At 40.3% G+C, this 19,578-nt stretch overlaps 1 protein-coding gene across 2 annotated transcripts; it reads right to left on the reverse strand.

Moving 5' to 3' along the window:
- On the reverse strand, positions 1 to 18,874 carry cwf19l2 (CWF19 like cell cycle control factor 2). 2 transcript variants are annotated; one of them, XM_034605263.1, is made up of 19 exons: positions 18,727 to 18,874; positions 16,895 to 17,005; positions 16,335 to 16,454; positions 15,989 to 16,105; positions 15,698 to 15,817; positions 15,292 to 15,385; positions 13,608 to 13,723; positions 11,902 to 12,412; positions 11,561 to 11,786; positions 10,263 to 10,371; positions 8,593 to 8,694; positions 5,772 to 5,900; positions 5,372 to 5,509; positions 2,616 to 2,828; positions 1,456 to 1,572; positions 1,158 to 1,313; positions 961 to 1,041; positions 700 to 801; positions 1 to 277 (listed from the first exon to the last, which is right to left on the reverse strand). In XM_034605263.1, the coding sequence occupies exons 1-19, from the start codon at positions 18,817 to 18,819 to the stop codon at positions 137 to 139; spliced, it is 2,796 nt and encodes a 931-aa protein (XP_034461154.1). In that variant the 5' UTR covers positions 18,820 to 18,874; the 3' UTR covers positions 1 to 136. The 2 variants fall into 2 exon arrangements, with proteins under 2 accessions (XP_034461154.1, XP_034461155.1); XM_034605264.1 differs by having other exon boundaries at positions 11,561 to 11,780; positions 18,727 to 18,865.
- Between the last annotated feature and the right edge of the window lie 704 nt (positions 18,875 to 19,578).

The following is a 19,578-nucleotide window of genomic DNA, read 5'->3' on the forward strand; positions in this document are numbered from 1 at the left end:
TTGTTTTTTATTTAAGAAAAAGGTTCCCACAATAATACATTTAAAATTGTACTGACGCCTGCACAGTTTGTATGACTGCGAGTTTGTCGTCTTCCCAAGTAAAATCCAACATGTATACTTTTCTGTCTGTGTTCAGTTAGCTCTCAGTCTTGGTGCAGTCGAACGATTTCCACCACTGTGCAAACTGCAACACTTTTTTCCTCTGATCGTCAAAGTTCTCTCTGATCAACTTCCTCCAACGTCGCGGCTCCAGGTCCATCATGCCTCCGACCACTTCCTGAGAGGGGAGGAGATTGATGGTTTTTGAAACATTGCCGTGAGAATTTGCTTGAATTGATAAGTTATAGTAGAAAACCAATCAAATATCAAAATCCTAACAAAGTTCATGTGAAGCAACTTTGACATGACAGTAGTTGCTTTACTGTAAGCCTGACTAACAATTTATTAAAATTGTATGGTGAGTTATCAACAAACATGTTCTTAAATCTCTGTTGTCATGAAGTGACTGATTTAATGTAAAGTGAGGTGGAAATCCTGCTCGATCTTTGGAGGATCGATTTGGAACTGCGACCCACTGTCACACATGTGCAGGTTTTATGAAGTTACTGGAACAAAATGATAGTGACTTCTTCTTGCTAAGAAATACAAAAAACAATATGAAACTGTAAGAGAAGTAACAGCCTTAATTCACAAACTGACCTTGCCAAAGTAATGAGGGAACTTCTGTTCATTTTCTATGACATGAGCGAACCCTCCCTGGAGTCCAAAGTCTACGGCAAAGTAGGGCAGACCTCGAGGAACCTGGCAACACACACACAAAAAAAACTTTAAAACTTTAAAAAGAACGAGAAAATACAAGAGCGGAGTAAAGTGAGGAAAGACAAGAAATGACAAAAGAATAACCAAAGAAAAATTATCAACGACAGATTGGTAAAAAGAAAGTGAAAAAAGGGAACATACAGCTTGGCGGATGTCTTTTGAAGAGAGGTCGACAACCTTCTTGTTCATGGCCCATTCCTCATCACACTCCATTATGGCTTTCTGGAGACACACAGAAAACATTCATAATTCTAAAACCATTTGATTTTCCTGCCTTAGACTCAAACCTATGCCTTCATCCCATAAATGTGCTTCATCATAACAATGAGACAACAGACCTTAAAATATATGGGTGCCATATCACCCAACTCTCGGGGCAGTGGGATGCACTCGAGGACCATGTGTTGTCTTCTGCGTGGGTTCATGTGTGTTTCCATGAACACACAGTCCATCTCCTGGGATTCAAACATACGCACCAAAGTACGCCGGAACAGCTGGGGACAGCAAAGCAGCAGGAAACTCGTGTTAAATTTTGAAAGATTGAAATCAGACTTTCTTTTATGAACCACTGCTGTAAAACAACAGTCATAGAAGTTGTTATTTTGCCAAACTAGAAGGGAACACTGATTGGCTGACCTGCATTTCTGACCAGACATCCTCGTCCAATCCAGTGGCAGAGCAGTGATGCTGGAGTGGACAGATGAGACAGTGGCCCTCCGTCATCGACACTCCCGCAGGAAGGCTCAGGTACGCCTGCAAACAAGTCACAAACCCGTACTGTTCATATAGAAAAGTATAAAAAAACCCATATTTTTTAGGCACCTAAAATTAACACCTGCAATAATAATTCAACTAACATTGACAACTATTTGTCAAACATCACATCTTTATCTTATAATTGTGGACGTAATGTAATTTGAATTGGACTGCTCATCTATACTGTGTCTAACACATCTTGCACAAGCACATTAAGGGAAAACATAAAAGCAAAAGCCAGAACTAAACTACAACAGTCACACCACAAAGAGACACACACATTTTAAATGTTCAGTGTGTAAGATTTAGGTGAAAGGGATCCATTGGCAGAAATTTCATATAAAATAATGCTCGTGATGTTTTCATTAGTATGTTTCATCTGAATTGTAAGTAGTGCTGTTTTCTTTACCCTAGAATGGGCCTGTATATTTAAATACTTTACATTTACAGGGAGTGGGTCCTCTCTACGGAGGCCGCCATGTTTTTTTTACAGTAGTCCAGACTGGACAAACTAAACACCTTTTGAGTTTTTAATGACAACTGAAGGTTACCACAGGTTCTCCTTCATGTTTGGAAGGGGTGAGGTGAGGGGTATTCAGCTGCAACATGCAACTTCACCACTAGATGTCACTAAATTCTACACACCGAACCTTTAAGCGAACGACAGCTCACTCGACTGCAGTAATTAACTCTGCGTGTTTCATTATCAACATCCATTGTCCTTCGTTTCTGTTGTGTATTTTGTCGTTGTGTTGTCATTTCTGCATTTGTGTCGTGGTTTTTGTAGTCAAGTTGTAGCTTTTGTAGTTGTGTTGTCACTTTTGCATTAGTCTTGTAGCTTATGCAGTTGTATTGTGGATGTTGCAGTTGTGTTGAGGATTTTGCATTCATGTTTTCTGTGTCTTTCTGCACTTGTGTGAGATGTCTCTGCCACCGTAGATCTGACTTAACGATACACTGAAAGACAAAAGCTTTGGGAAATAATGAATAAACCTCACTCATCCCGTCTAAAAAGGAGCCCCACATTCACAATGCCTTACCTTGCTGCCTATTGCCACTATGAGGTGCTTCTTGAGCTCTTGGCTGCTGAAGCAGTGGTGACATGTCTCCAAAGAGGCAGCCATCCTCCTACTCTCCCCGATGGCTCTGCTCCTCATCCTCTCCTCCTCCATCCCCTCGCCCTCCCGCTGCGCTGCACTCGACACAAACATGTCATCCAGCGTGTAGTTGTCGCCGTCTGTCTTCCCCATCATCTGGGGAGTCGAGTGGAGCACAAGTGGTGGCAATGGAGGCGATGGGCGCGACAGACGAGACAGAAGGGAGAAGTGGATGAAGAGATGGAGATGTAGGGAGGAAGAGAGAGAGAGAGAGAGAGAGAGAGAGAGAGAGAGAGAGAGAGAGAGAGAGAGAGAGAGAGAGAGAGAGAGAGAGAACAGTAGTTGACAGGCATGTGATGATTATTGACCAAACCTGGTGCGTTTTCTCTATCCAATCAAAAGTGTGGGAAGAACATGCTACAGTACAAATAATCACACTCTTTGTATAATATATTAAGGTAAATTAGAGACATGCTTGATGATAGGGAGACGAAATTTAAACAGTTCTACGCTGGCACTTCTTAAAAAGTGGGAAAGTGATCATTAGAAAAATTCTGTAGAGATGCCAACTGTGCTTTGAAAGTGGCTGCTAAGTGGTTTATGTAGGTGCTGATGCAATATTACCATCTGTGCTGTTTCCACGGATTATTCTGTGTGTGTGTGTGCACGCAATGTGCCTGAACTGCCCTCTACATGTAGGTTGGTCTCGGTGTGTTAACGGTGTGTGGCAGGACACTGCGTATCGTATCTAGTGTATCTACGCCTAAGCATTGTCACCATGGCGACCGGGTAACAGGTTGGAATCTGTGCGCGTGTGAGAGAGAGAGAGCAAGAGGCAGGCCTGGCTGAAGTGGTGTGTGTGCATGACTCGCCGTGTAGGAGAGAGTGAGAGTGAAAATTGGATTAGTTTAGTGGCAGTGTGGGAGGGAGTGTGTGTACGTGTGTGTGTGTGTGTGTGTGTGTGTGTACATGTGTGTGCTGCAGCACATAGGTGTCCAGGGGCAGACAGTTTTATTTTCTTGCACACACACATTAAGTCACATGACACACTAATTAGCTGTAATATGGCAATAAATCAATAAACATGCCGTCGGTCTTCATATTCACTGCTCATGGTCTTTTCTTGACATAAGTGTCAGCTAATGATCAATGGACACATTCCTGATCCCATTTAAATAATAGATTGTGAATTCTGCTGTAGCAGAGAGCTGGAAGGGATTTACATACTGCATTGCTGGCATACTACTCATGTATTAATGAAAAATGCACAGCATGAAATCTCCAGACAATTGCAGATCTGTCACTGACCAGTGGATAAAACTTCCAGTTGCTAAACATGATGTAATCCTTTACTAAATGACAACGGTTAAGATACCTTCAGTTTTTTTTTTAACTTAGCTTCTGAAGGACCATTGAAGGGAGGATTGTATTTGTTTTGGTCTTGAGTTTAATTCCCCAGAAGCTCTTAAAAAGGTCCAGTATGTAAGATTTAGGTGAAAGGGATCTGTTTGCAGAAATTGAATATAAAATAATCCTATTGATGTTTAACTAGTGTTTCATCTAAATTGTAAGAATTGTTGTTTTCTTTACCCTAAAATGGGAGCTTTATATTTAATTACCACCGCCATGTTTTTTACAGTAGTACAGCCTGGACAAACTAAACATCTTTTGAGTTTTTATGACAAGTGAAGGTTCTCTTTCATGTTTGGAAGGGGAGGCTGAAGTGAGGGGTATTCAGCTGCAACATGCAACTTCACCACTAGATGTCACTAAATTCTACACACTGAACCTTTAAAACACTTTTAACAGCAGCCTGGTGATTCATTTAAGAGCAGGTTTGTGTGCAAAGGCTCGTGCAGTGTCCATGTATGAGCCTGTTCAGTGATGATCATCTGCTCTATATTTTTAATTTGATGATTAGAGGTAGTATTTATAGAAGCCCTGCCATGGTAACTAAAGATGTATTTTTAGTGTCACTCTTTCTTGGTGCAGCATGCATGTGTGCAAGTGTAATGAGTGATTTGTTTTTATCTCACTGACATAATCTTTTTTTTCAACCTCCGTTGGGTGTCATTCCTCATATTGTCTTCAACACATATTCAGTTACAGCTGCAATCTGCTGTCTGTGATGTCTGTTGCTTCTAATACATTTTCAACTTTACAACAATCAGGACCCATTGCAAACTACAGCAGTAATTATTAGAAACATTTTAAGGGGAACATAGCGATTATTTAAATTTAATTCTGGATCTTTTGGCTCAAACTGCTGAGAAGCGCCTGTCATCATTTGGTTATTCTCATTAACATAAGATAAGAAAATCTTTATCTTATCCTTTATCCAGCTCTGATTCTTAAGATAAGAGATGAAGAGCGCAGAAAATCTGTCCAAGCAACAAAATATCTGAGTGCAGAGTAAATCCAAGCACAAGCTGGACACACTTTCCATGTTTAGTAAGAGCTACTGCAACAACTTGACAGAAGCCAGAATGCAAGCCAACTTCCTCTGACATACTTGAGTTTGTACGCGGGTACGAACAGTTCTGTCCTGCACTCAGACTAACTGATCTGTGCCCTAATACCACAAGTTGTTATTTTTTATGGTCAGTCACTTTATTATAGATCACACTTTTCATTCTGGAAATTATCAGTATCCAGTCAGTGCGCAGCGCTGCCAACTGGTACAACCATAGTCTTCTTACCTTAGCAGCCATGCGGGAGTAGAGGGCGTTCTGATCCTGTGCTGAGCTCATCTTCTCCCTCCTCACCATCTCCTTCAGAGCAACATTGTCATCATCCTGGAAGTAGCGCACACGCTCCCCATCAGCATGGGTTTCGATCTGAGGAGAGAGGTACAGAGAGAGGAATGTGAAAAAATGGAAGGAGGGACAGACAAGTGAACAGACTGATCCAGACTGATCCAGAGGAAACAGAAGGAGAGACAAACAGTTAAGGAGACATTTATTATGGAGGGGGTCCGGGGATGACTACTACAAACGTTTCAACTCAGAGTCAGTTGAAGTCCCTGCTCTTGTTACACTCTGATTGAAAACTAGGATTTCCCCCCTACTCTCCTACCACACCCCATCCCGCTCTCTTTACCGTTTTCTTTTTCCGTCGTCCTCCATGGGGCTCCTGAGGTCCAGAGGGAGCGTTGACTGGCCAGGCCCGACCCGACTGATCCGTTCTAAACAGCAGGATCTCCTGGTCTTCAGTGGAGCGACCTGGGACCTGGAGAAAGAAAACACAGTCGGGTCAAGACCAGAAGGCTGAAAGACTTGTTTCTAGTGTGTTTTTACACCAGACATACACACAAAATGTATGCCTGATATCATCCAATGTCTCCAACAAATGTCAAATCAGAAATGCAGCATTTGCCGACCTGGCCTGTAACAGCTTGGATGACTTCACCACTAAGCACAGGTTTTAATTCCATCACGAAGGGCCCTGAGGCCCAAACCTTATTAAGTCCAAAACACATAAAACTGAGTGTTTTAATTAGTCTTGTAATTCACTATGTATTGAACTATCTTGTCAGTCGCTGGGTGGACTGACTCGCTGACTGTGAACTCAACAATAGCCATCTGGTAATGTTCTGGATTTTGCCTGAAAACCAAGGCCTCAAGGACGGAGGATGTATTTGCGTTTTGATTTATATTCCACTGATTAACAGTAAGAATGGAAATACCTCACATTGACACATCAATTAACATCCAAAAGAAATGTCATTAGTGTTGAAAACGCTGGGTATTATCGGGATTAATTTGTTAACATGAAATATTATATTAAAACACAGTTAGATTTTAAAAAAATATATTTATACTTCCCAAGTATGATTATCTACTTGGATTATATTAAAGTTGTTGGGAGTATTTATGAATTACAGAGTGGTGCGTTATTCTTTGCATAATTGAACATTACCTAGTTAGGTGGACAAAAAGAGAAGAGAAGCTTTTTGTTCCAGCAGTATAATGTTCTGATAAAACTGCTGACTCAGTTCACTCATTGAAAATGAAGCACAAAGGTCTGATTTTTTTCTTTCTGGCCTTGTTATGAGGAGCTGAAATCTGAGCCACCAATGTGAGAAGAACACAGTATCTCATCATTTTATGAAGCACTCTTAATACTTAATACATTTATTAGAGGAAAAACAACCTAACCACAGCCACTGACTGATTAGACGGCCTAAAAAAAGACTGGACTTACTGACAAATAGAGACGGACAAGACACAAGATGAAGGTTGAAAAAGCAGAGGAAGAAAAACAGTCAAAACAGAAAAGTGAGATGGACTGTAAGAAAAAAATGATAGAGAAGAATATTTCTTTGCTCCAGTCGCCTCAGTTGGGTCACCTGAGGCTCCACACAATGTGAGCTAGACATGCATCAGGAGACGAAACACTGAACAGTGAGGATTAGCCAAAAGTCGTCCATAACGAGACAAACTGGAAGGATCTCGAACGAGTGCAAATCAACAGCACTCCGTCTTTAAGAGGGCTGAAGTACCTCTCAGCTGATAAGTGCACTAAAACCTAAGAATTATGACATTTTCTCTGAAAGCTTTTGGAGGATCTCATGCTAGTATTCAAATTTGACAGGACAGCCTTACTGGGGATGCATTTGGCCAAACGTACAAATGATGATATAAGGTTATATAAATAATCACAGCCTGCTTCCCGTATGTTTATGAAGATGTCGGAAGTACACTGCCGTTTATCTGGGAATATATGTTTGAGTGTGTGTGTCTGTGTGTGTATGTAGCCAGAAGAAAAGCCAGTAAGTGGAGATAAAGTATTGCTGAGATGTCAGGGCACAGCCATTGCTCTCTGTTCCTGGCTTATACTACAAACACAGATAGGATGGTATATATACTCTCTCTTACTCCTGCTTGCTCTCTTTTTCAAACACACACACAGACACACACGCACTCTCTGAACGACCTCTGGTAGGAGAGACATGTTGGGGTCTGCTAAAATGCAGACAAGGAGCCATTTTCGCACAGAGAGCCGGACGAGAGCTGAGCATGGTGGAGACTTCAAACAAACTAGTTCCTTTTAACAGCAGTCAGATTTAAATTCCTCTTCATCTGATGACGAGCATGTGTGAGAGGCTTTTCCTGCTTCCTATATGGTGTGAGGTGAATGTTGCAGTAACCAACTGTGTGTGTGTATAAATGTATTTTCATAGTTTTGTGGAAAAAATGTGCTTGTTCTCACAGGTTCAAAGGGTTGTTTGAAGGGTATGACGTGGTTTTATTTAGGCTTGAGTGGTTGGATTTTTTTTGTTTAGACGATGGAAGAGAACAAAGAAGCAGCCAGCCGATAAATGGCACAAGAAGATTCAGTGTGTGTGTGTTCTGTTGGTGTCTGTATGTCTTATCATGAGTATGCATGCAGTTTATGCATATACCCAATTTAGTTGCGTGTGTATTTGGGAATTAATGTGATTGAACCTGTGAAAATCAGCAGTAATGTGTATGAAGTGTGTTTCCGTGTGTGTGTGTGTATAATAAATAAAGGGGAAACAACACTGTGTAGATATGCACATGGGCAAAAACGTATTTAGATAAGAAAAACACACGAGGGGAAATGGAGAGAGGAAAAACAGTTTCCAATTAAAAAAGTTCTTCCATCTTTCTTGACCTGACAAAGGATTGTTTTCTTTTAAGAGTTAAACTGTGAGTCTAAAGGAAAACTTGCTTTACCGAACATAAAACTAATGTAGTCTAATTCAACAGCCTGCAACAAATCCTGCCTTCACTGAAGTTAATCTTTAGTTTAATGAAACGCTGTTCAGGAGGGATTTTAAACCTTGTCATCGTTTTTGAGGCTATACCTTGAAATGTTTTAAAGCATATTTTTTTTCTTTCCTCCTGATCACTTGTACATTAGTTAGACAACGACTTACTGTATACCATCTACACACCTGGTTTGATGTAGCCGTGTCCAGTAGCTTCTTTCGGGCGGCGTGGTCGTCTTTGACTTTCCGTGCTGCCTCCAGTTGTGATTTCAGCTTCTCAACCAGGGTCTGCAACACACACAGATACACACAATTACATATTTGACAAACAAAAAATCTTTCAAAGCCATTAAAATCAGATAATAGCATATTAATGACCAATATTAGATTATCATATTCATATCATATGGGTATAAATATTGACAGATATGTAAACAGAAATTGCAATATGTAGATTTTTATAAGCTGTATTTTTATTGCAGAGTATTTAAAATGTAGAATATTCTTTGTTATTCGGTAGATAAGAGAAAGAACACACACACACACACACACACACACACACACACACACACACACACACACACACACACACACACACACACACACACACACACGGGAATATTGGTCTGATTGCTTTGTCGTGTAGGGAGATGCTGGCTGTCAGGTTGAAAACACTTATAGGTGTGAGTGTGTGTATCTAAGTGTGTGTGAAAGTGTGTGTGTTTGACAGTCAGCCCTTTGACACCCTCTATAAGAGATCCCAATAGCACTCTTAGCATTGACAAGTGAAGGCAGTGGGTGCGTTAAGTGCACCGATCAATAAACACTATAAATTAATGGATCCCATGACGTGCTGTTAAACCTATGCAAAGACTGGGAGGAAAGGTGTTGAGAAATAAAATCAACTGTAAAGCTAAAGATCGTTTTATGCCAGTCCACCAAACACATTTATTTTATCGTCTATAAATATCAGTGAGTAAAAGCTCAATTAAAACTGGGGCTTGAAGGGGTTTTCTTTACTTTAGTTCTTTTCAATCAAATACTTCTTTGGAAAGAGAGAAATAGGGTATATCAAATATTATGTAATGAATAAACTGTAAATTTCATCTGTGATAACTTTAGTATCTTTGCAGCTTGTTTACAACCAACCTTTAAAAACACTCTAAAAGTAAAAAAAGAAGTGATCTGTAAATTAAATATGAAAACACCATATTGGCAAAATAGAAGATACTAAGAAGGTTTGGTTATATTTTACTCCGAGTTACATACTACTGTCCTTAGTTACATTTCAGTGAGAGGGGGGTGCATTCGAATAATCAATTTGCTCATGAACCTTCCTTACTGAGTGAAATGAACCGTAAGTATTTTTGGGGCCTCAATAATAGCTTTCCGAATTTTCTAAATGTGCTTCAATGCTTCTGGAGTTATCTCCTTTGGCATGTTTATGAAAGGAACATTTTCTCTACATTGCAATTCTCCTTTCCTAACTCCTTAAAGACTATCCTTCATATCTTTTCTTGACCTTGTCAGGGTGAAGGAAGAGTGGTTAGGAAAGGAGATCATAATGACTTTCCGAACCACCCATGAACTCTGGAGAATGCCTGCACAATGGGGTCAGGACTTTGACAAATCTCTGAAGTGCTCAGGTAAAGGGTGGCACCTGGGTAGGGGACATGTAGCATAAATTCCACTGTGAAGATCACATGTTTTTGCTTACAGTGTTGCCTTAATCAGCAAAGGCTCTTGAATCACATGTTCTTTCCAAGTTCACATCTTCATCTGTGTCTTCTATGTATACAGCTACACTTTTTTTCCTCCTGAGATTTTAAGCAGTTATATAATGATAAGTTACTCACCGTTTTGCCCCTAATCTCTGCCTTCACCAACTCGCTTGCCAGTCTGTTCAGTTCTTCCTCTGACAGCAGAGGAATCGCCTCCTCTTCTTCCTCACTTTCACTCTCAATCCTGGGACAAAGAGAAACAGTGTGAAGGGCAGAACACCAAAAAAGGTAGTAGAGGAAATTTTAAGATTTTTAAAAGACCAAACAGTTCCTAGCAATACCATTACCACGAGTCCTCTAGCTCAGAACTTCTTCAGCTCTTTCTCCCACGACTCAGCCTCTGAACAACAGGATTTAGTGACTTCATTATCCTCCCTGGCAATAACCCTAAATCCACTACCGGGAAACTTATTTGGGAAGGTTATTTTTTTTGTCTAACCTTGTAGTTGTTTGTTTCCGAGCTCTCACAGTGTTTATCTGTTTTGATTCATTTGAGTCTTTGTGCCCCCTAGAGATCATTATAGCTTTGTCTGTGAGAATCTCAACTGCAGCGTTCTAGTCTATTACACTCCTCATAGCCTCATTTCATCCTGCTACCCCACTGCAAGACTCACTTCATGCTGCAGGGGTTCCACGTGCTAGTTTACCCAAACAACTTAGCCTAATGAGGCACAGCACGGCACTAAGGAGGCTTGAGGAAGCAGCGATCCTCTGACATCTGGCCCGCGACACTGCTATATGTTGGACGGCCACGTTTCTGATGCAATCGTTTGAGTCAGTTCCAAAGAAGGAAGGCGAGAAGAAGACGGAGAGGGAAAAGGAGGAGTAGAGAAAGATCAATAAGATCGAACTAGAAAGAAGAAGAAAGACGAGGAAAGAAGGAAAACATAGAAAGAAGAAGAAAGAAGGGTGCCAACCATTTTTATAATCGATTGTACCCAATTAAATCAAATAGTTGTTACAACCCCAGAGAATACAAAACTAAACGTATTAACATTAATTATTTATGAAAAATGTACTGCCTTTCCATTAGCTTTGTATATGACAAACTGCAGAATCTCCCAGTGTTAGAGAATTCAACTAAACTTCTTAAAATATACTGGGCTATGTAAAAGGAGAAAAACGTTTTTTTCCTAGAAAACGCTGTGGTGTGATTGTAGCCTTTTTAAAATGGTTTGAATAGTTTAAAGGCAGCTGACGGATGGTTTGAAGAGTTTGTTTGAGCGTTTAAAAAAAAGCTACAACTGATACCATGAAGAGAATAATTTGTAATGTCCACCAAAACACAGATACATCTGGAACACTCAGTCCATTACTCTGTGTTAAATGTCACAGAAGCTATTTTGAAGGTAGCAAAATAAAAAGTTTAAAACCTTGATGGCGTCACAGCAGCTTTGTCACCACATGGACCAGCCTGAGGAGCAGTTACAGCTTTCTCAACAATCCTCTCTTTCTCCTGCTGTGGTTTTTCCGAGCGGTCAGATTCTGGGGCCAGTTTGCTGTTCTTCTTCCAGGGTGGAAGTGGACCAGAGTCTTCATCATCGGAGCTGGGTTTCAGGAAGCCTGTGGAAGGCCGAGTCGGACGACGACGCTCTGGGACTGGACAGCAAAGACATCACAAAGCATGTTAAAGCTTCCAAGACGCTTAATGTGTTTGACTACAGGTGTCGTGTTTGCCTCTGCTAAATCAGAAAAGGCCTTGATGTCAACCCACCTTCAACATTGTCATCGTCTTCTGAGGGTTTGTGGAACCGACCTTTAAGTGAACCAGAGAGGGAGCTTTGACTCCAAGACGAAGATGATGATGATGAAGCACTGGGTTGATCTTTTTCTCTATTTCTTTCCCTATCTACATCCCTCTCTCTGTCTCTTCTTCCATCTCTCTCCCTCTCTCTGTCTCTATCCCTGATTCTGTCCTTCTCTCTATACCTGTCTCCATCTCCATCTCGACCTCGCTCCTCCCCTCCCCCTCGAATTCCTCCCCTCTCCCCCTCCTCTCCTCTCGCTCGGTATCGCTCTCGAGGTGATGAGTCCCTTTGTCTTTCGTTTTTTCTCCACCGGCCTTCATCTTCTGCATCTCCCTCTTTTCTCCTCCATCTCTCACGGGGGTCATTCTCTCCTTTCCTCCACCCGTCTCTTGATGGGCCTTCTCTTCCTCCTCCTCTCTTCTTTTCATAAGCAGCTTCCTCAGCTTCGGTAAGTCTCTGCTGAAAATCTTCCATTGACTGGCAAAAAGAGAAACACAACACATATCAAAATACTTTCCCAGGTTTTGCAGCTCAGATCTATATAAAACGTTTGACACAAAGTTTGACACAAATACTGAAAATCTCACACAGATATAAAAAGATTATACTGTTAATGATGAAATACAGTGGCAGTAAAAATTATGTATTTTCTTTACTAGAAGACATGAGGTGCACACATCTGTGACTGCAGTGTTTCTCCTGTGTTTCCCCTGCCGCAACGATAAACTCAATCACTTATCAGAAGTTATTAGGGCCTCAACAGTACTAAAGTTTACTTTGTGTTTGTTTGTTTCGTTTCAGAGTTTATGAGACACATTTTTAAACAGATTTTTTTAAAGTCCAACATTTTGCACGCATGCAGTTCATCTGCTACACAACACGAGACGTGACGTGCAAAGCCAGAACATCAGGGTTAAAGTGACCAGAAAGATCCGGATTCATGATCCAACACAAAATCGATTAATAACTAAATAATTGTGATAGCACATACTCCTCTCAGGCGGTGTTCTAACTTCATTGTTGCAGAAGAAGCCACGTCCCATTTATCCAGGAATATAAATATGAATTCTGCAGGTTATTATTAGGATCAGTGATTAGCATAGAGCAAGCTATAGTGCAGTGATTTGGAGAGCGTCAAAATATTTACATCACTATTGATTTTATTATTTATTGCTAGGTTGTCAACTGAAGACACAAATTAAGGTGTGTGTGTGTGTGTGTGTGTTGCAAGTATTACGCTGTGCAGACCTAAGTCTGTTTACACAGTCACAATATGGGGACTTTTCTTCCTTATGAGGACAAAAACCAAGTCCCCATAACATATATCATTACATTTTAAGGTGAAGACATGTTTTAAGGTTACGTTGTGTGTGTGTGTGAACTTGCATTGTCTGACCACAAATATATTTTAATACATATCTATTACATAATTAAGACAAACATTCTTCACACTATTTTGTCTGAAATTTGTGTGTAAATCCTTTACTATCGAATGCATGTACCTTGACATTGTAAGTCAGATTAAATGGTAATCAATTAAAATCAACACATCCAAATCTCCATTTAGAAAAAACTCAACAGTATGTAACATCCTGATCTGCATAACCATATGTGCCTGCTAAACTGTGTCTGCCAGTGTGTGAGCCACTGCCAGTGTGCCATCAGTTCTCACCCCATATCTCTCAGCCACCACATCGTTGACGCTGCGCTGCTCCCTCTCTGCCTGCTCCCTCATCCTCTGGTAGCTCTTCCTCAGCCAGCCCAGACCTCCATCATTGACGACTGAGCCTGAAGGAACAGAGGGAGAAAAATAGTTCAACAGAAACACATACTAATACTATGTTTGCTCCATTTAACTAATTCTGAGCCCCAGAGTGAGTCAGTCATATTTTCCACATTGTCATTAACTTGTGACTAACGACTCAAAAGATGATAAAACGGTACAAAATCAAGTTATGTTGATTATGTCACTTCACTACAGAGTACTCAAGAGGGACATGCAGAAATTAAAGAAGACATTCAAAAAATCTTCTCTACATTAAAAATAAATGTTTTTAATGTACATCCCATAACTAGATGTTGCAAAAATTGTTAATTCTGAAGTTGGACGTGGATCCATGTTGCTTGATGTAAGGAGCTAGGAGAGAAATATTGAATCACAAAACAACAGATCATCCAACATATCTGAGAGATTAAACACAACGAATGTATTGAACAAAACCAACACCAAGTATGTGAGTGTGTTTGAGGTGATTGTTTAATCATCTGCTTGTTATATATGTTATTTAGGGTAGAATTCATAAATAAAAGCAGTGACCAATGAAAATAAACAACAAGTGACGGACTATGAGTGAAGAGGGTGATGATGAAGTTTTTAAATTGGAGGAAATCAAACAAAAAATAAAATACTCTTGATGTAATTTTGATCTCCTGTCAATATGGAAAAGTTATCCAATGTATAAAATATAACTTTTTTTTTGTACCACTTCAACTTCAACTGTTTATCAGCTGCTTAACTCCTGGAGCATTTCACCTGATTGTTAACCACAAAGTTTTACCAACTATTTTTTCTTAACAAAACAAAGCATCTTATGTTAAAAATATATATTCACACAGAAACCAGCGTGTACCCCCTGCAACACCATAATTACAACACAAGTGAACAACACTTCCATCTGGCTCTGATGCTGTGTATGTGAGAGAGAGGTTTGCGTCATCATATTCTGCTTTGCTGTTAAAGTAAATCTTACAACAGAGAGAGGCCATGCTGTGGGAACTGTAATTACTATGTAAAGATAAAGGACACATGTACACATACCTGCATGTGCCTGTCAGCTTAACGCAGCTTATTCTCTGTCTCTCTATGTGACTATGGATGCAAGAGCCTTCAGCTGCTCTGCACCTCTCTGCCACCTGGACTCTATTGGACTGTGCAAATCACAAAGGTTGTATCTGTTAGGGGTCTATGCCCCTTGACCTGATTTTTAACCTTGGTTTTACTTTATAACTATTCTCGAGTTACATATGTTTTACTGATAGGTGTTGGCGTCTCCAAATCTGATATTAACGTTTGGTTTTACTTTCACTATTCATGTGTTTATTTATGATGCATTTAGTCCTTACTTTTTCCCCCCTTTGATCAAGAAGTATATTGAGAACTGTCAGTGAAAAGACACATATCTCTGCCTGTTCTAAAAGATATTTTTGGTTGTGCTTGAATGTTGATGAGAATAACATTATAAATACAATCCGGTGTGAAACTATTCTGAGGTGTTGAGACCAATAATGTCTGTGGAATATTTTACATGGCTGGAAAAATGTGTTGACAGGGAGTTGTGATCTCAAATGATCGTCACCTTTCTTTAGTGCAGTACCAGCCTTCTCCCCTGGGGGCAGCCCAGTTCCTCCATTCTTCCAGTATGGATTTAGCTCCAGTTTGTGTAAACCAGCCTGAAGGAACCACAAACACAAACTAGAATCATTTCTGTACATTTACAAAAACCTAACTTGGAAGCAAATGATAAACATCCAGACAACACTATGCAGCAAACAATAATAATTACACACACACACACACACAGTAGACTGTTGTCCAAGAACACCCTCGGTTACCTTGGTAACCAGACTAAAGATCACAGTGTTTCCATATAGTTTGCAACACAAACAAAATGACACAAAATAAAGACGCGATATGCATCAGAGGTAACACATGACAACAAAAACCAGAGCAGACAGATATTAAAAAGTGGAAAACAAACAGACCTGTTCAATGGCCTGAGCCTTGGCCTTCTCCTCCCCTTTCTGCCGTTCTTTCTCAGCCCTCTTCTCTGCTGTGGATGTGGTCTTCATCGCCAGGAAGTCAAAGGTCATCCATTCGTCTCTCTGTAGGACAGTCGGACAGTGAGGAGGCTTAAACAGGGTTCAAAGACGGGATAACAAAACCAACCCCAATTCAAAATAAAAGTAAATATAGAGAAAGAAAATTGATAGATACATTTGGGGTGACACCAAACATTGTTCATATCATTATCCAGTATGTGGGGAAAATGCTACCTGAACATTCTGGGATGGGCTGAGGGCGCTCTCTGAAGGTTTGGACTCATCGGGAACCTTCCAGGCTTTAGCAGATTGGATCTGAGGCTGAGCCTCAACCCAATCATCCCCAGAGGCCTAACAGAGACAGGGAGGGGAAAGTGTATGTGAGATAAAGATGATGAAGAAGAGAGAAAGTATAGATTATCATATCAAATAAACAAATGGCGAGACCAAAAGCTAAATCTTAAAAACCACCATCTCTATAAAATGAAAAAGGTTTTCTTTTAGCAAATTTAACTTAATTTAGCTTCAATTTGAGACCTTCTTTAAAGGAATCCTGCAGAGGGAAATATGATTAATGTACCTCTGAGCTGTCACTGGAGCCATCTCCTGCTCCTACTGTCTTCTTCTCCTTCTTGGCCTTCTTCTCCTTCTTCTTTTTAGATTTCTTCTCTTTCTTCTTCTTGCTCTTCGAACTGCCCTCCTGTAGGGGGTTCAGGTTCCATGAATTTCATTTTCATTTATATTGCTACTGTTTGTCACTGAGATATAAATCATCCAGCAATTCCGATTCATCTCCATGTTTTCCTCATGTCTCAATAATGGCAGACTAACTATGAATGTGTTAAGTATAAGTGTCAATGATTGAAGACATCTTAGTGTTTGAGCATCATTATCGTGAAGGTCTTCTTCTTTGTCCTCTGGATAATTGCTTCAATATACTGTAAATCATAATGGCACTGAATATGTAGATAAATGATAAAATACTGTTACTATAAAAGTGTGGAACTGTAACTTAATGCTTGTGAACAGTAATACAGTCACCACTGTTTTCAGGTGTAATAAAGTGATTGGTTGCTCAACATACTCTGTCTGTTTTGATTGTATGCACAAATTAATGTGAAAAAAACTGTTGCATCTTACGTGCTCTATCTCCTGCAGCCTCTGGTTGACCTCAGGCAGCATCCAAGTGTCCTCCCCTCTCAGCCTCTTCAGCTCTTTCTTCCTCTCTTCTCTCTCATACTTCTGCTTGGCCTGGGTGATGGGACAGAAATAAGAAAATCAGTAAAACAGTTGAAAGTAAGGGGACACAAGCATTTGGATTTTCATGTGGGGCAACAGCGACAGTCAATGAAATGTGCACTAAAAGTTCTTCTAGAAAGATTCAAATTGTTATTCCTGTTTTGAATCCCTTTTCCAGTTAAATTTGGGCACATAGAAGAATGTCAGCAGCACAGCCCGGTTGATCATTGGGGGAAATCCTCCAACGTGATCACACAGCATTTGCCTGAGGTATTGTCTAAGGAAAACATTTTTTTACAGCATAGGCATTCTTCCTCTGTGGGCATAAGGTCACGGCATCCCCACAGGAACACCACCAGTTTCCAGAGCTTCACAACTATGCACAACCATCATCTCTGCATTGCCTCTCTTTCTCTTCAGTTTGTAGGAACTCTTTCTCCATATACTCCGGCTCAAACAAGTAGGGAAAACCCTCACAGTTAAATGCTTCATCAACATTGTCAAAATCAGAAGATAGATTCAACCATAATAGTTTCTCTCAGTGAACTCCAAACTCCACTCTCCAACTTTGTCTCTCTCTTTCATTCATCTCCATCTTCATTCCTCTCCTCATTTCTCACATTCCGTTGAGCGAAACATGCGTAACGTTGCCAGACTCTTAGCAAAGACCCAAAACAACAGTTTCAGCCTTTTAATGGTAATAATATCCTGGAGTGTCGCAGTTGCCCTATGAGATTACATCCGAGCCACTGCTGCCGTGTTTCAGCTGCTGGCGTAGGTACATTTTAATTAGTAGCAACATTTAAAGGGCCCCGATTGAAAAATACCGTTATTGCCCTTTAAAGTGCATTTTATACGTCAGGTGGCGCTTATTATTATGGCAGCCCTGAGATTGCACAGGGGTAAATAGTATTGCCACCAGTGGTTAAGCAGTATGTGGTCTCTCTAATATTATCTCGCCTGCACAGTGAAATATGTACACAAACAAATCAGAGAAAAACTCAAATTAAAGGACATAACAAACTTTATACAACAACCGACCTGACTCCAGGGACTAGCCTATGCTTGTGGAGAGCTGTGTGGAGCTTCACATTTATATTTTGGATGCAATGGCAGTGCAACTAAGATCATTATGAGCGGATTGCTCTTCAGACCCGGACACAATAAAGCAGACCCGGCTGCACTCTTTGCTTTGGCCGCTTCACGCACAGGTGATCCGTGCAGATAATGTCTATACAGCCTTTAATCTCCAGGAGATGCTTGGTCTGTGTGTACGGCAGCAGTGTAAACAAAGCTGCACAGCTGAAGGGATAACGCACAGTTAGAAAAGCGTGTGCGTACGGCGCGTGTTTACAACAAGCTTATCTGTGAGGTGGACACAGTTTACAGCTGCGGCCACGACACAGAGCCAGGATAAACAGCTGCAGGTCTCCTATCTGCACCACTCACTGTTTGTCCTGCTGGATCTCTGTCCACACACACACGTCAGAAGATACACAGACGCTCTGAGATTCACAGAAAGTCATTAACATCACGGCTGAGAACAGAAATGTGAAAATATGCTGTTACGCCGCTTAAAATCCTCCGTACGTCACGTTACCGCTACATGCTAGCCTACTTAGCATGTTGGCTATCCTTCGGTCCGGTCCTCACTTCCGCCATCACTAACACCAGAGAAACCAAACCCAGGTTCACACATAGAGTGGTTGTTTCCACGAGTCGACAGTGCGTACCTGTTCTGTCACCTCTCGCCGGGCCTGTCGTTTCTCTTCCTTTCTTTCCTCGATGCTGCTTGTGCTCTCGAAGCTGGCTCCGAACGCCGCCATGACACTGTCGTCAAGTGTTTTTTGTTACATGTCGCAAAGCGCTGCCGTTTACGTCAACTGTTGCTTTGTGGCTATAGATATGTTCATAAATCCAAATATCATATATCTAATCCATCTTTGACCTATATATCATATCATTATATTAAAAATGTCAGAACTGTCTTAAACAGTCTGCTTCAGGTGTTTGTTTCTTACCAAGGAGGTTGTTTTCATATGAGTTTGTTTGTTTGTAAGCAGGATTACAAATTCACTTTCTTTAACATTGCAAGAACATTTTCACTGGTTTCTCAGGCAATAATGACTTTATCTTGATAAGGAAAATGAGGAACATTAAGGTAACTAATATCGAGTGTGTGCAATTTGGTGCAACTTGATTGAATTTGACGGGACTTATGTTGGGCATATGCGCTCCACTGAGTATCATTCTAGGTTATCTTCTTATTTTTTTAGACCTTTACATGTTTTTACTTTTTATACTTTATTAATGTTCAACATATTATATATTTTCTAACTTATGCCTTAAGCCTATGCACCAGATTTTTTTATTTATTTCTTGAATTTAAGAAAATAAATCACATTTGCTATTTGGAAATATGTTCCAAATATGGTTTTTGATTTTCATAAAAAAAAAGTGCACCATGTATAAGAAATTATTTACTCTTGTTAAATAATTAGTGCATCTATACATCAGAACATCATAGTTTATTACATTTTAGAACCTTGTTGAATGTTTGTATGGAATAGCACGAGCATTTGTCA

The sequence above is a fragment of the Hippoglossus hippoglossus genome, chromosome 13 (genome assembly GCF_009819705.1).
Source record: "Hippoglossus hippoglossus isolate fHipHip1 chromosome 13, fHipHip1.pri, whole genome shotgun sequence".
Classification (NCBI taxonomy): domain Eukaryota; kingdom Metazoa; phylum Chordata; class Actinopteri; order Pleuronectiformes; family Pleuronectidae; genus Hippoglossus; species Hippoglossus hippoglossus.